We start from the raw sequence: 17,347 nt of genomic DNA, 5'->3' as shown, positions 1-17,347 counted from the left end.
TTAAGAACAACTAATTAGTAAATTAATTTTATATTATTTGTTATGATATATTTCCTCAAATTAAAGTCCAAACTCTAAACAATTAGAACTTAAAGCAATTGTTTTGATTAAAATTATTTACTTAATTTATAATTTATTCATACTATTTATTTAATAATTTTAAAAAAAAAAAAGTTTACATTTGAATCTTTGTCAAGTTGTGCATCGTACGAGAATAATACTAGTTAGATACTAAACCACCTCAAGTTAAAATAAGATGATTGAGGTTTGTTCATATTAATATAAATAACATATTTTTGTAAAATGAAATCGCCTTTAGGATAACCTCCTTTCGCATATAAAGGTAGGCTAGAAAACTAGGATTTTTACTTTTTTTAGTACTACCATATATCTAACCGCTGGCTTAACAACTAGCATGAAAAATGTGAGGCCTTCTCCTTAAAATCCTGCCTGGACCATGCATTGAACGAATGCCCTAAGCCTTAAACAAGAATCATGGCCTCAAAAAGTTACAAGACTTTACACAAAAATCTTTAATTCCAAAACGTTCCTAGATTTGCTTCCCTTTAAACATTCTTCATTTGAATTCTCCCATCTACAACATTCCATCCTTCACATTCACAATGTCTTCTACAATTTCTTCCAACTTGAGCACCATTCAACAAAATCCCACCCCTTTATCTCTTGGAACTCTATGTAAGTCTCTAGCTATTTCAGGCCTAATCTTGTTTTTGTTCTACACTTTCTTGTTTAACCCTCCTAATTACCAACCTTCTGACCTCTTATCAACCATAAATCAAAAATGGCCAACCTCAAGCCCCATTATTAGTACTAATTCTACCAAAACCAATATTAGTCACATTGTTTTTGGCATAGTTGGTTCAATGAACACATGGAGTAACAAAAAATCATACATTGAAGCATGGTGGAGACCGAATGTGACAAGGGGATATCTTTTTCTAGATAGGCCTCCCACAGAGGAGTTCCAACCTTGGCCTTCAACTTCACCTCCCTTTCGTATCAATGAAGATATCACCAAATTGAAAGTGTTCCCAAAAATATCAAGGCCGATTCAAGTCCGAATTGTACGTACAATAATGGAAACATTTAGACAAGGAGACAAAGATGTGAGATGGTACGTAATGGGAGATGATGATACAGTACTTATGGTTGATAATTTAGTTGAGCTACTAGCAAAGTATGACCATACTAAATCCTACTATATTGGGTCCAATTCAGACTGTGTCAAGTCCAACTTTGATTTCTCTTTTAATATGGCATTTGGGGGAGCTGGGTATGCTTTGAGTTACCCTCTAGCAGAAGCATTGGCAACAAAGTTAGACGATTGTATAGAGAGATATCCAGACATGTATGTCAGTGATTTTTTGTTACACTCATGTTTGGCTGATTTAGGAGTTGCTTTAACTCAGAACAAAGGGTTTCACCAGGTAATTGCAACTTCTTTAGTTTAAGTTGGCTATTATATATATGTGTGTCCATTCGGTAATTGCAACCTCTTTAGTTCAAGTTTGCTCGAACTCAGAACAAAGGGTTTCACCACCGTGGTATTGCTGTAGGAAGGAACAGTATAGAGCTTTAACCGTAGAGTTTTTTTTTTTTTTTTTTTTTGGTAGTTTCTTAGAGTTTTTTGAAATAAAATGCTTTAAACTAAAAAGAGTTATAATTTTTGACAAATGATAATGAATAGTGTTTTGAAATTTTAAATTTTTAAATGTATGAATAGTACATTCTAAGTTTTCTTAAAAAGTTATATATTTCAACCGTGGGTGAATAAAGTTTGGCCCAAGACTCACTGACCTATAGACCCATAACGTAGCCTACAAGCATGGGGGCCTAGCTAGATTGTCACATAAGTAACCAAGTGACCACGTTGGGACCCTTGTCAGCCCCTGTTACTAGCCGAGGAAGGAAAGTAGTGCCGATGAGGGATAATGCCTCGAGGGCACCTGCTGTCCGAACACGGCACTCGATGATAAGTTCAAGTTATTGGGGAATCATTGCAATCGCAGAGTCATGGGGCCCACCCCCTAACATAAGATCGGATGTGTTGGAACAGTAGCTTAGACCCAAAGGTCCACCCAAATACTGCTAATGGTGGGGCCTACATACTAGTAAAATATTCTCTCATCATTACAAACTCATTAATGAAAGAGTATAAAAGAAAGGATGCAGGGAAGAAGAGGGGTTGGAACATATTCAAGGAAGAGAAACATGAGAGAAAAGAGAGAAATTGTCAACTAATATTTAGGAAGCTCGGGATATTTAAGGGTTACCTCGGTCGTCTAAGATCATCCTCAGACAACTAGATTAACGTTCAAAATCACCTCACAACCATTGTCACCCACCATTTACCAACCACCATTTACCAACCACTCTCCTTGGAACCATCTATTGTGGGCTATACCCAAAACATTACATAATCCTAGGTTGTACCACCACATCAACTTTTTCTAATAGACTCCAAAAGAATTTTATGTGCTTAAAAGCTCTTATCAATTTTCTATTAGGCATCCTTAAAAAAAATTAAAAATTAAAATTTTTTTTTTTTTTTTTTTTTTTCCTTTTTGGTTGAGAATATGCTTTTATTACAAGAATTGGAACACATATAATAGAACCTAAATGAAGACTAAGTTACATTTAGTATAATATTTTTTTCATATATATTTTGAAATTAAACATTAAAATTGCTTCATTTTCTTCCTATGCACCATAAGAAATTCTTTTTGCTCTTTCTTTGATAAGGCATGCACCAAGGCCCAAGCACATTCTGTTAACCAGTTCTATAATTTTCCTTGTTGCTCTCTACGGCAAATTGTAGAACTCTACTAAAAATGCCTCTATTTGAAAAATGTTGTAGACTATTACATTAACATAGAAAAGTCATATGCTATTACTAAAGATATTGCCTTGTGGACTATTTAATCACAAACTAAGCCCTCTAAATATTTGTTGATTGCAGATTGATCTACATAATGACATCTCAGGTCTTCTATCAGCTCACCCTCAGACTCCTTTCCTCTCTCTCCACCACATTGACACCATAGACCCAATCTTCCCCTCCATGGATCGTTCTGAATCCATAAACCACCTCATGAAGGCCGCAAAAATAGACCAATCCCGTCTTCTTCAACAAACCATATGCTACCACAGACAAAACAACTGGTCTCTCTCTATTTCATGGGGCTACTCAACTTATATTTATGAAAATATAATCCCTCGAAGCATTTTATGGAGACCCCTTGAGACATTTAGGCCATGGGTGGCAGATTGGACACCACCACTCTACATGTTCAACACTAGGTGGCCTTCCGACAATCCTTGTGAAGCTCCTCACTTGTTTTTCTTTGATTCTATAGAGCATATAGAAGGAGACCAAATTGTTACAACATATATTAGAGCACGGCCTCGTGGTTTACCAACTTGTTCATTTGCTGGAAATCATTCTGCTGATCCCATAACTAAAATAAAAGTGTTTTCACCAGCATCAACACGCTTGGAGGTGAGTGTGCTTTCATTTTTTAAGTCTTCAATATTCGTTTTGCATCACCACCAAGCTTATATTAATTATGAGCAAATTTACAGTAACAATGATGAACTTTTATTATTATTATTATTATGAGAATGATGAACTAACATTATTTCCTATTGATTGGTTTAATAGATATAGATCTTCTATACACTTTAATTCCTTTTGATCATTGGGTACTTCGTCAAGGATTACACTATCTGAATTCTAATATTGTTTATTGTATGTTTATTACTTTGCAGGGTAGAGGAAGAGACTGCTGTGACATTGAATATATGGATGGAGCAAATGTTACGGAAGTCAAGTATCGAGCTTGCATGAAGTATGAAGTAATTGCCTGACTGTAGAAGTCCATTTGATGTTACAGTCAAGCAATTACTATTTTAAGTACTTGCCTGACTGTAACATCAAATGGACTTCTACACTTTATTTAATAAATAGGGTAAACACAACTACACACATCTTGTTACACACAAGTTTTTGGAGAGGGTGTGTATAATAAACACCACCTTAATAAATAATATAGATGCATTAATAAGTCATGTGAATCATAGTATAACTGAATTTATATGTAATCTTTTTCTTGCATAAAAATATATATATATATATATATATATATATTATATATATATATGTGTGTGTGTGTGTGTGGGAGATTGGTGGAAACTAAATAAAGACATCAATTTCCTTCATTATCTTACTATGACAAGTTTCTCTTCATACAAGAACCATGCAATCTCAAAACTAATTAAGAAAATGTCAATGAAATAGAATCTTTTATTATGAGCATCTCTCGGATGTGCTTAATGTCAATACCTACAAACGTAATTATCGAACACCACCTAAACATTAGTACAATAAGCTTTCTATCTGTAAAAACTAAAAAGAAAGAAATGGGGAGCTCAACTTCTCAGTAAGTAACCACCAACCTTAACGACATAGAAATAAATAATAATAAAATTCACCATTATTCAAAGTAAATAAGCTTCGTAAGTTAAACAATAATTTTTTTTTTTCAATATAAAATAAAAATTCTACTATATTCTAATTTAAGTGTATATATGTGTAAAACTCCTTTTATAATTTTCAGATTTAAAGATGCCAATAGATTTTCTTATGAGAGAGTTCTTCAAATTTATTCTTTTTGCAATCCTATAGTAAGTCTTTTTTTTAGAATTATCTTATATATGGCTAAATTGATAAGTCTAATAATGGGTAGGGTTTATTAATACTAGATGCTTTCTTCTAAATTCAGCAAAAAAAATAGATGCTTTATTCTATTCTCCTTTTTTTTTTCTTTCTTTTTTTTTTTTTCTTTTTTTTAGGTCACATGCATTGCACTTTAATGAGACAATTCAAGGATATGACTCAATTGTTTCTAAAAAAACAATTTTTTTTGAAGTAACTGACCCAATTAACTCAGTCAAGCCCAATGAGTTCTTTGTAACGTGTTCAATCTGAATGGGTTTTTAATCAAAACTGGCTGTTTGGGTTTCTTAATGTACTCCAAATTACTTATCTATCTAATTTTTCTAACTATATAATTTGTCATTTTGATCGTTTGAGAAAATAAAAATGCAATATTAAAGAAAGAAATCAACATATATAATATCTTTCATAATTTATTTGTAATTATTTCCATAATTGTATATCTATTTATTTCAACATATTAATTTATATCTAATTTTTCTTTTATAATTGTAGTATTGATGATAGCAACTATAAAAATCACTGTGTTTTAGCACCTTTTCCTTTATAAGACTACACTCAAGCTCTCCCCCAAAAAAGGAACAAATTGGTAGATCTTTTAAATTTGTTGCCTTATCACAGAATCTCCGACTTTAATTACCTAGAAATTTTAGAAACCGAAAACATGTGACAATAAAATGTTTATTTCAACAATGATCTTGGGGAGAAATTAAAACCTTAATTAGTAACATTAGTTATAAGATGAATAGATGCATTGGTTTATGAGTTTAGGGAAAGCTTGGCTGGTTTGAAATGAGGTCTGTTTGAGGGTATGAAGTAGTTGTTTTAGTATGCTCAGTTTTGAGGAACTTTTGGTGTGTTTGTGGGTTTCAATTGTTCAGGTGAAGTTGACTTTAGTTGGGAAAACGGGTTTGCACCGGTTGTTATGATTACAATTGTCGTGGGGGTTGATGATTTGGCTGGTTTGGAGAATGGTAGTGTTGACCTAATGGGTAAATATTAGTATACACATCTTATTGCACATAAATGTATGCACACACTTCAAGTCATGACTCACTGAAATCGTGACTTGAAGTGTGAAATAAACATCACCCTTAACCTAAAACCTAATCTTGAGGATGATGGTGGTGAAGGGTAGAGGAGGAGTGAAAGAAAAGAGAAAGAAAAATTGAAAACAAAAAGAGATAAAGATATATATAATGGGAATAAATCAAAATTACGTCACTTTGACCACATTCAATACAAAATAAAAGTTAAGGAACAAAATTGAGAAAAATCAAAATTTGAGGTATGAAAATGTTAAAAGTAAAAACATAAATTAAGGGTGCAATTTATAATTGAGCCTATATTTTCTGATTAGTCTAAACTATTAACTATGAAATTGTCTCCAAACTCATGAAGGTTAAAATCATGTAATATCTTCCCTTCTATCATGCAATAGCAGTATCATTTATCATGTAAGTTTGCGTTAATTGATTTTACAATAAATCCTATAGAAAAAGGTAAAAATTTTGTGATTTAATATTACACATAGAAAGAATATAAAGAAACATTATTTTGTTATCTCTGAACATCACTTTATATATTTATTTATTTATTGTGAGATTGGAGGAAATTAAATAAAAGCATCCCTTAAAGAACCATGCATTTTATTAATGAAAGGACAAAATTTAGCTACAAAATTGATTGTAACCTTAGACTACAACATTTCTCAATATCTTTTTATTAGATGTGAGTTTTGACAAATCTACTATTGGATTTCATATTCCATACTTGCAAAATTTCTAGAAAATTACAGATCAATACTTATGTCATCAATAAATTGTTTAAATTGCAAATTTTTGTAATTTAAAATTATTCATAAAATATAAATTTATAGATCATATTATAAATAATATTCGATTGACACAAAATTTGACATATGTATTAAAAACGTAAAGAATATACAATTTAACAGATATATTTTCAAAATATATAATAATGTTTATTTTATTAAGTAAAAATGTAACCTTACACTGCAACCAATTTGTAGCAAAACTTTTTCCTTAACCAAATTAATAACTCACATGCTCTTGATTAAAAAAAATAAAAACTTTTATTAGTGAAAAAGAAGACACTCGTGTTATAACAGGACACTATTGACACTGTTTAGTGTTATAACAAGCAACTATTTCATAGAGTGAATGTACACTGTTTCATAGAGTGAATGTTAACAAACAACACTATTTCATAGAGTGAATGTTAGAGACTGTCTTAGTAATTGATTTGATGGGATTATTGGGGTATAGTTTGTTAAACAATGTAATGGTAACCTAAAACAAGCTCATTCTCTGTTGGACATTCTAAGGACAAAAAAACAAATTTACCCAGTACGAAATAATCCATATAACTTTCCAGATGCACTATATATCTAGTAAATGGCCCATTAAATATGTCAAAAAATTATTGTGCCATAAAACAAATTCCTTAAAGTACAGTGTCTTTTCAAAGCCTTGAGGCTGGTAGAATTCTTTCATTGACTAAAAAACCTACATAAACCATATTTAATTCTCCTTGAACAGCTAAAGCCCTGGTCTAAATTTATCAGTGTCAGTATCCTTACAGTAGTAATTGAAAGAGACTCAAGGGGAAAAAAAATAAATTGGAATAATTGGAAAAAGGTGTATCAAACACAAACTGTCAGCTCAGCCTTGAACAGTTGTATGAATATCCGAAAGACCTATGTATCTAAGAGAAACATTTTGTGAACTGAATCAATCAGTTTTAACTAATTTATGAACCATCATCTTATAATGGGCCAAACCAATCCAAAATTCACAATCAAACAAGAAAATGCAGCCGTTCTTTTACTCCTGAAGTTATTGTACTCCTATCCAACGAGCATAATCAACCCACCTGCCAAGAAGTTAAGAAAGGTGAGTTATTGGGGGAGGAGAAATAATTTTTCAAAATGGAGATTACAAAGGAGTTACAAATCAATCACTCACAATAATGAACCCAAGAATGTGTTGCCTGTCCGAACAGCAAAAGAGACGGCACTCAGCCAAAGTTTGTGCTGGTGTAGCATGGGTTCCAAAATCCGCTGTTCAATAACACCAGCTAGTATTTGGTACCTGTAATACACAATTACATCATTGATACATATTCCAGGTCTCACAAACTATCAACTCCATTCTGTCATGTAGTGACGTGCTAAAATGTCTCAAGGTATTGATAGTTAATAGATCCACATTAAGAAAGCATTTGTCTCGCGAAAACCAGTCATTCCTTTGTATCTTACACGGCATTTGAAAGTATTGCATTTTATAAAATTTGAGGAAAATTTGATAACATCTATTTACAATCCAGAAACATGCTATCTTTTACCATATGAATTTTGTTAGAAAAAGAAAATAGCATAAATCCTTGATACAAAATCATATTTTGACCATGTCCACTCCTTCGTTTTTTGATGAGTCTGATTTAAATTATGGACTTGGGTCAACAAAGTAATGAAAGAAGAAATAAAAAATATTTCATTCAATAAATTATCGCAGTACAGAAAATTATAATTATTTTTTAATTGGTACGTAACTCAGATACTCCATGGAACTTGAATTTGAAACCTCACCAACCATGCCAAATTAAAAAAATAAAAATAAAAATAAAAAATAAAAAAATAAAAAATAAAATAAATAAAATAAAAAAATAAAAATAAAACCCACACCAACTACCCCGTACTTATTAGGGTTGAAAGTGCCATTTGACCCAAAGACCATAGGCATCACCCCAAAGAAAATGATGCCTGAACATACAGATCATAAACATGATTTTCTACTGAAAAAATTCATAATATAATGGAATGATGTTCAGCCATATTTAACCGTCAATTTTCCAAAATTTGAAAATGACATTTAAGGATGCGGAGTAAGAGAATTCAGGTATTTATTTTAATTTCCTCTACAGTAAGTGTGGTTTAGACTTTTTAATCATAGGTTCATTTTTCCCCTCTCTCAAAATATACTTTATAAGTATTGATACAAGCGTTTGAAAAGTGTAATTATAGGAGGTTCTAATTGGATCTAAATCATGAGTGATAACTTTATTCGTGATTGTCTACCCAAGGAAGCCCATATCATTTTCAAAACAATCTATGCATACATTAGATATTATATTGAATTGTAAACCTTCTAGAATACATGAGCCTGTAGATGATTTAAAAAATTAGAAACAGAGGTTGCATGAAGTAGCAGCTAAGTTAGAACCACTCAAGAAACTGATAATTTAAAACTACATACCGGAGATTGCTAGAAACTGCCATATAGACCCCATAGGCAACACTGGTGGATATTATAGGCACGTTTTCCACTTCAGCTGCAGAATCCTTATTAACAGCCTTCCTTGCATTGACCAAGGCATTTGTCACTGCTGTGCCAACCTACATTAAATTAAATGTATCATAATCCAACATTTCTCGATTCTGGTGCATTGGCTTGCATGACTTTGTCTAAGAAAATATACTAAGAAACCTTTGCAACAAATAGTTTGAAAAGGAAAGGTTAATATTAGTCAACAGATTGTTCCTCACTATTTTCAACCTTTTGTGCATTTAGAACATCTAAAAGTAGCCTTTCATATACATCCTATTAGCGTGTCTCTGTGGTATTTTTTGTTGGGAATGAAGTGACGCTTTTGGTCATATCTTTTATGGGCAAAACCAATTCATTAAAGCATTCATAGACAACATAATGAATACAGGAAAATGTGATCTGGTGCATAATGTAAATTAGGAAGATAACCAACGCAAACTGCATTATCCTCAACATATCAATTCCAAGAATATTGATTACAACAGCCCTTGGGCGCCTCCAATTTACTTGAGCTTTTCCCCTTTTATAAAAGTATATGCACACATACATAAGTTCATAAAATGCATACATACATACATACATAACATATTAATTACACCCAACATAACATATCAATCAGATGAAAAATCAAGTATAAAAAAATCTACTATACACAAGCAAACAACAATTTACATAAGAGCCCAGGTTCTTTTTTAGTTATCTGAAACTCAGATCCAAAATTTCTACAAACAGCAATTTTATTATCCTACAAATTAGTTAACCTGTGTTTATTCTACCTGTGGAGAAAAGAACAGAAATGTATGAAGATTATCTAACTTTCCCCTGACAGCTTCATAAAGTTCATCTTCAAAAGGGTGAGGTCTAAAGCAGGAAACTGTTAAATTGCTTTAGAGATTAGGTTCATTCATATCTTAGAATCTACACTCGAACCCACCAAAAATACTCCATGATCAATAAGACTAGCATGGAAAGTTTTGTTCAAGGAATTAGACCAAAAGTTTCCCTACATTTTCTTGTTTTTAATTAAAAATTTTATTTTTATTTTTAGTTTCCTTCATTTTTCTCTAAATAACCAAAGACAGGAAGACAACATACATTTCCCCTTCCATTATTTTCTCTTCTTGAAAGTGCACCAATATGCAGCAGAATGGATCCTTACAGGGCCTTCATTCAATTACTTCTCACAAAAAGAAACAACAGTAATTTCTGGATTTTAATTAAAGCATATGCAACTCACGAGATAAAGCACTTTAAAGAGCATCTCTCAGCCAACAGAAGACCAAATTTTCATGAGAATTAAAGTCAGCACAAACACGACTTGAAAAAAATAGCATGGATTTTGTAACTAGTAAGGCAAGAAGAAACAAGAACTATTTATGATCAATGACAAATAATGGAGATGCAACAATTAAAGAGGATGTCAAGGAAAGACAGAATCATGATCAGCCACAAAATTCTATCTAAATTGAACGTCCCAGGAGAAGTATGATAACTAACCAGTGATGAAGCTGTGCCAACTGCAAAAAGCTTTGCTCCATTACGCTACACAAACCAAACCAGAAACTGTAAAGTATGCATATTCATTCTTTTCTTGAAACTTATAAGGAGGATTCATTAGTAGCAAAATATTATTTTCACTAAAATTCTGCTTACCACCACTGCTCCAAGTCTCTGTAAAAATGAATATGATGTTCCAGCAAGTGCAACCTGCAAACATATTTTGAGGACGATATAAGTAAATGTGAGTATCTCTTAATCCAAATTATCTAGGCAAATTGTTCAGGTAGTTGCACTAGTCTCTAGGCCAAAAAAAAAATAAATTGTAACCTGGAATGCATTGTCAGGGCAGTTATGGAAGAACTTGGCAATTGTTCCTGCGCTAGTTGCAAGTGGCGGTCGGAGGGAAACAGTTGGGGCAGGAAGAAAAACAAGCATAAAATCTGCAAGAATGGCCATTACCTAAGAAAGGTAATGACAGAAACATAGATGACAGGAAGTAAATGTTTAAAATATAATGCAAAAAAAAGGTTTACTGTCTTTAATAAAATGATATCCCATAATGCATAGGATGCAATATCTTTCTCAACTCCCTTGAAAAATCTATAGCACCAAGTATTTTCATCAATTTCACTAAAAACTTAAAGAGTGTGTAATTCTTGAAAAATCAAACAATCTGACACCATAGGGATGCAGCCATTTCAGAAAATTATGGAATGAAGGCCAAAACTTTTTGACTTTAGACAATCTGTGAAGAGGAGGCACCTCATCAAGGCCTTTTTGAGTTATACACCAACGGGTGCAAATATATAGTTGACTAAACATTCAAATGAAACTAAGCACATTTATAATCAAATCTACCAGAAGGTAATATGTTACTGCTCCTAAATAAATGCATGATTTTTTTTTTTTTTTTTGTGATTCAATTAATTCATAATATTTCTTTCTTATCACTCACTAAGAATGTTTTAACATATTCAAAGGTCCTAATCATATCAAGAATCCACCAGTTCAAGTAAAATGTTATTAGACCCTATCAATTTAGGTGTTGGCACATCAAATATTGCCTCCTTAACATATAGTTAAAAGAAAACATTTTCTTTGGAGGTTATAAATAAATTCACCTAAGTTAAAGAAAATGTTCCCTGGTAAGTCATACAACTGGCAAGCACTTTAAAGAAAGTGGATTGCTTATAAGCTTGTACTTCTGCATAGCTATTCATAGACTTTGGACCAAACAAGTTGGATGACACCTGAAACGCTTGTACTCTTCATTTTCCAATGGGGTAACCAAGTTGAGAAAACAAGTCATGAATGTCATTCAGTGTGCCAACTCAAAACCTCAACAAAATGGAAAACCTTCAGAAAACATCCAAATCTTAATACCTGGACATACCCACATCAAAGTTCACATAGCATTGACAAGCACTATAAAACTATTTCCATTAAAATTTAACATAGGAAGTAAAAGTTTAATTTAAATCCACAATTCACTATACATGATTACATGAACAAATTACACTGGATTCTCCCCCCATCTCAGCAAGTTATTGATCAATTTTTGGGAAAACAAAAAAGGAAAAAAAATCATCGATTGTAGGTATCTATGCCCAATTGCTCATTCCTAGTACAAATAAGACTAAAGTTAAACTCCATATGTTCTCAGCTTTGGCTACCTATAACTATCAGATTCTAATAAATTCAACCTTTAAAAAAAAAAAAAAAAAGCCTCTAGTTCTTAATAAATGGGTTCAAAAACTGAACTTTGTTTTATATATACTACAATGTTGACAATTATCATACACCAGGGTTTCTCTTCCAGATCATGCCCAATACCAAGCAGTGATGTAAGCCAAGCTTACAGTGATTTCAAATGTATACATCATTATATGTATGTATTTATGATGATGATGATGATGATCAATATATCCATACCACATCAGCAAAGACAATCTCCAGCTCATTGAAAAAGTTCTCTCTCCGGCGTTCATACTCTGCAGCAGTCTAGAAAATAAAACATAAAAAAAAGGATTATCTACATAAATCAAAGAAAGGAGAATTAAAGGTTTATTACTAAGAACTGAGTATGGGGATAGAGCCCCATGTGCAGAGAGAGAGGGGGAAAGCAGTCCATTTACAAACTTAATGGGAAAACAGGCATGCATTCTACAAAATATAAAAATTTCTTCCTTCAGCATGCCATAATTAGGCATCCAGTAAAACAAAACTTTTCTAGTTTGCCATAACAATTGAGCTTTATGGTTTGCTGAGGCTTCTTATAGATTCATCAGGCAGAGGTATACACATAAGTTTCCCTGTTGTCCATTTATCAACTTGATAGTTTCTGATACCAAAAAGTAGATTGTATGTCTATCACAGATTCTTTCAATGTCATAAAAAGAAAATGAAAATCTTCCCTCATGTCCCTGAAACTTTAAGTGAAGTTGCCTTCAGCAAATTTTCTAGTAAAAAATCAGCTTGCACATATAACACCCATAAAAACCAAACAATTCCACCAAGACCCTATTTTCATTACTTAATCCTTGTTCATCATTCCCCCCTCCCCCCCAACTTCACATGGTCTCAAACATTTCCCATCACATTCCATCAAAGCCAGCACAACTTTCTAAACTATAAACAATCAGCAAAATAATTAATTTAACATTAAAAACAATGAATAAATAAAAAGAATCACCCTCATAACCCATATACAATTTATCTCATCATCAGAATGCACAAAACCCATAAAAAATTTAAAAACAAACAACACTTTCACTGACCAAAAAGCAAACTCCATTGGAACATTGACCCAAAAAAACTCCCATTTTCAAATAACAACATCCCAAAGATAACACATTTATAAACCACAAGCCAAGTAAACAATTAACAAAAACCAAACTTTAAATACAAAATGTGTTTTCTTATCAAAACTTTAAAAAACCAAAAAAAAAAAAAAATTATTGTTGAGTTACACAAACACCCAATGGGTTTTAAAATCCATGATCTCACCCTGCAACTTGGGGAAAGGAAGTGCCATTTGTGCCAAAGCTCATTCCTACCAAAACTTCAAAAAAATTGAGAATGGCACACGCATTGTCAAATACACAAAGGGTTTGAACCAAGTATAACAGCTATATATACCCAGAAGCTCCAAAAGTACAAAGAATTCCCCCACCACCAAAAATAAAAATCCAAAGACAACCAAAAGAAAGGAGACCCAACAAATAACAGCATCGAAAAATACCACATTTACCAACCATGGAAAATTCCACAGTAAATACCCACTATGATTATCGCCATCCATCCATGTATTTTAAGGCGTTTTAATCTCAACCATTCCTTCGTGAATATAAATAAAAGACTAAGATTAAAACAATTCAAATAAACAATATTGATCATAATTTCAAGTGTTTTAATCTCCACAATTTCTTCATGAATATTTGACAAAAAAAAAACAAAATTAAAACACTTTTTAAGTAAAGAATTCTGACCATAGTGGTATCTACTATGATTATTATGATCATAAAAATGTATTTCAACTGTGTAAAAATCTCCACCATTCGTTTGACACTTTCAAATAAACAACCCTGATCACATTTTCAAGTGTTCTGCTTTGAAATCTCCACCATTCATTCCAAACATAAATAAACGAACTCTGATTATAAATTATAGTGTGCATATATATACAATATTGTGAAAGAAGAAGTTGAAAACGACATGAACACACACATTGTGAGAGAGGGAGGGAGAGAGACCTTGGTGAACATGCCAACGCCGCATTCCATGAAGACCTTAGCGAGGAAGAGATCGTCAGCCAACAGCCTCTCCTTGAACCCACCGAACTGCATCAACCACCGCAACACCTGCGACTTCTCCAGCTCCAAAAACCTCGACACCACCGCGCCGGGGACTCTCCCGGCCTCGATCGCCGCCGCCAAGTCCTTGGGCAAATTCTTCAACGACCTCCCAGCCTCCGCCAGCACCATCAGAGCCTCCTCTCTGTTCTTGTCCTCCGCCGACGATCCCTCATCGCCTCCTCCTCCTCCTCCGCCGCTGTTTCCGTTGTTGTTGTTGTTGTTGTTGTCGTCGTCTCCGCCGGGAAATGATACGGCGTCGTTTGCGGTGGAGAAAGCGGTGAGTAGGTGGCGGTGGGGGTTGTTGTTGTTGTTGTTGTGGTGGAGAGAGAGCGAAGTGGGTGAGAGAGAGAGACGGAGGTGGAGGGAAGTGGGCGGCGGTGATGAGGAAGAGAGGAACGGACGGAGAGGATTGGGTTTGTAGAGAGAAGTGTTAGATGATGAGGGAGTGATGAAGCAAAATGCGATCGACATTTTTGTTTCTTCTCTCTCTCTCTCTCTCTCTAACTCTCTGAAACTCTCTCTCTCTCTCTCTCTCTGAACTCTTTTTGCCCTGTGTGTGTGTGTGTTTTTTTCTTGTTCTACTTTGGTGTGTTTAATGTAAGACTTTTCTGAGATCTCGTGCTGTGTTGCGTTTCTCTCCCACTTTTTGGAGTCGTGGGGAGCGATGTTTCTAAGGAAAGAAGGGTTTTTAGTATTTCGGGGTTTTTGTTTTTCAACGATTCCCCCCAACAATCACTACTCTTTTTTTGCAGCGCCTGAATTCACGCGACTAACTACTACTATCTATGCATAATTATTGGTGCATTTTGGGAATGTATTTTTCTAAATTTTAAATTTTTTTTTTTTTTTAAAATGGGGATTATTGATGATGCAAATGTGTTATAGTACTATTATTTACTAGCATAATAATTTGGAAATATATTTTTTTTAATTTTTCAAACAAATAAAAATGATAAACTTTTTTGATAAGTAATAACTGTAATTTTTTTTTTTTAATGTGCATTTGAAAGTAGTATAATGATATAAAAAAAGGTTTAGGTAGGGAAAATAAGATGAAAGTGATGGAAAAAGAAGGCTAAATTTTAGAAGTTTTATCTTTTTTTAAAAAATTAGGGTTGTTTTACTTTTATTCGGATAAAAAAAAATATGCTAAATTTTAGAGATGAATGTGAAGGGAAAAAATTCTAAATTTTAAGAGTTCTCTTTTTTAATTCAAAATGAAATTTGTTATTTGACATTTATGATCCTATTTTTAAGAGAATTTACTCTTCATTAATGAAGATATTTTTGAATCACGTAAAAATTCAATTCAAAGAGATGAATCCTCTTATATATAGTATAGATAAATTATGGTATTAATTAATAGATTGAATTTTAGGAAGTTTATGGTATAATTAGTAAGGTTTCTACAAGTGGGACTCACATACTGTGAGAGGCTCACGGCATTTACATGATCTCTTCACTTATATGCTAGTAAGAATCCATCGTTACCATATATGTTACCAAGAACCTGTTATCATTTTGTGGATAAGTAAAGGTAATTGTATTATATATAAAGGTTATTGACGTAATTTGCAATATTTTTTACTTTTTTTTTTAGTGTTTTGATATTTATTGTAGGAATGTGAGAATTTGAACTTTGGATATTTTTATTGAAAATAGCAATAGGTCTCAATTAGTTGAATTACAAATCTCTTGACTTAGTATAATGTTTATACAAAAATAGATATCAAGAAAATGACTAGAAGAAAAGAAAAAAAAAAGACTAACACAAGTCACTCTATTTTTCTCAACCAAAAAAAAGTCACACCCATTTATTTTTGTATTAAATTTTCTTTATTCAAACCTAACGTCTTTATTATATTATTATTACTACTGTTGTTGTTATTGTTGAAAGTAGTTAAACGTCTACTACTTTTTGTTGTTTGAAAGGGCAAATAAATAGTTAAATACTACTTTAGAATGCTAGTTAAGTGCAAAATAAATTGATTAAATAGTAGTTCATACTGCACAATATGAATACAATGTCTGTACTACTTAATATAATTATTCCTAAAGTGAGGAAAAGCAAAATTAAATATATTCCTTTAATTTATAAATTTATAGTTTGTGACTGAAAAACACAAATAAATCTTTCTATTCATTTTTTTTTTCATTTTTTTATAGCTTTCGATTGATTTTCGTGCATAACCAATTTCCAAAAATGTTCTTCACAAATGTATGCAATATATGCATTACTTTTTCTTTTCTTTTTTGAGCAAAATGTATGCATTGCCAAATTATTTTGGGAGAAACCAAAAATATAAGAAACTTCTTGAGAGGACCGTCCATCCAATTGTCAGTTGGTGCGTGTGGGACACAGTCAGTAAAGACGCGTGATACGATTTTGAGATCTTGGTTGTGGGTTGGTGGGAATAGACTCTGTATACATTAGCTGTGACAGCGGGAGCGTGGGCTCGGTTTAGGTCTTGCTACTTGCTAGTTGTTGACTTGTTGGCAATTACCACCTTGAATACTACGTTAATTTAGTTCTCCACTCTAAATTCTAAATTGTCTTCACATAAGCCCTGGTGCTAATCTCAAGTTTATTTTGTCAACAATGTCTTATGAGTTCTAGTTAAGAAAAAATATGCAATTTAATTATGAGGTATATATGATACATTACTTTGGAGGAAGAAATATAAAGTACTCATCAATAATTTTTTTTTTTTAAAAATAAAAAATGAGTATTTGGTGTGGTCTCATTGACCTCACACTACATGACGGCAATGAGTAATACTACGTATACTACCAGAACCTTGATGAAGCTATCATTATGGGCACAATACATTCGTTAAAGCGTCATTATTCAAACAACTCAATTCTTACCACATATCATTTGAAACGAT

At 32.6% G+C, this 17,347-nt stretch overlaps 2 protein-coding genes across 2 annotated transcripts; one reads left to right on the top strand and one right to left on the bottom strand.

Annotated features, from left to right (window-relative positions):
- Positions 1–569: 569 nt before the first annotated feature.
- On the top strand, positions 570–3,888 carry LOC112018319 (uncharacterized). The gene is made up of 3 exons (XM_065763715.1): positions 570–1,448; positions 2,981–3,520; positions 3,790–3,888. The coding sequence occupies exons 1-3, from the start codon at positions 624–626 to the stop codon at positions 3,886–3,888; spliced, it is 1,464 nt and encodes a 487-aa protein (XP_065619787.1). The 5' UTR covers positions 570–623.
- A 3,300-nt stretch (positions 3,889–7,188) lies between these two features.
- On the bottom strand, positions 7,189–15,126 carry LOC112018338 (protein RETICULATA-RELATED 4, chloroplastic). The gene is made up of 8 exons (XM_024050857.2): positions 14,358–15,126; positions 12,538–12,606; positions 10,933–11,064; positions 10,759–10,812; positions 10,603–10,647; positions 9,034–9,173; positions 7,744–7,869; positions 7,189–7,651 (listed from the first exon to the last, which is right to left on the bottom strand). The coding sequence occupies exons 1-8, from the start codon at positions 14,928–14,930 to the stop codon at positions 7,615–7,617; spliced, it is 1,176 nt and encodes a 391-aa protein (XP_023906625.2). The 5' UTR covers positions 14,931–15,126; the 3' UTR covers positions 7,189–7,614.
- Positions 15,127–17,347: the final 2,221 nt, after the last annotated feature.

The sequence above is a fragment of the Quercus suber genome, unplaced genomic scaffold (genome assembly GCF_002906115.3).
Source record: "Quercus suber isolate HL8 unplaced genomic scaffold, Cork oak 2.0 scaffold_521, whole genome shotgun sequence".
In the NCBI taxonomy this organism is placed as follows: domain Eukaryota; kingdom Viridiplantae; phylum Streptophyta; class Magnoliopsida; order Fagales; family Fagaceae; genus Quercus; species Quercus suber.
This window is presented reverse-complemented; position numbering and strand designations above follow the sequence as displayed.

Excerpts from the sequence above, each read along its gene's own strand:
- LOC112018319 (XM_065763715.1), top strand. The coding sequence starts at position 624 with ATGTCTTCTACAATTTCTTCCAACTTGAGCACCATTCAACAAAATCCC. Across the intron at positions 1,449-2,980 it reads AGAACAAAGGGTTTCACCAG|ATTGATCTACATAATGACAT; the intron begins GTAATTGCAACT and ends TGTTGATTGCAG. Across the intron at positions 3,521-3,789 it reads CAGCATCAACACGCTTGGAG|GGTAGAGGAAGAGACTGCTG; the intron begins GTGAGTGTGCTT and ends ATTACTTTGCAG.
- LOC112018338 (XM_024050857.2), bottom strand. The coding sequence starts at position 14,930 with ATGTCGATCGCATTTTGCTTCATCACTCCCTCATCATCTAACACTTCT. Across the intron at positions 11,065-12,537 it reads AGATTGTCTTTGCTGATGTG|GTAATGGCCATTCTTGCAGA; the intron begins GTATGGATATAT and ends TACCTTTCTTAG. Across the intron at positions 7,652-7,743 it reads ACATTCTTGGGTTCATTATT|GTGGGTTGATTATGCTCGTT; the intron begins GTGAGTGATTGA and ends ACTTCTTGGCAG.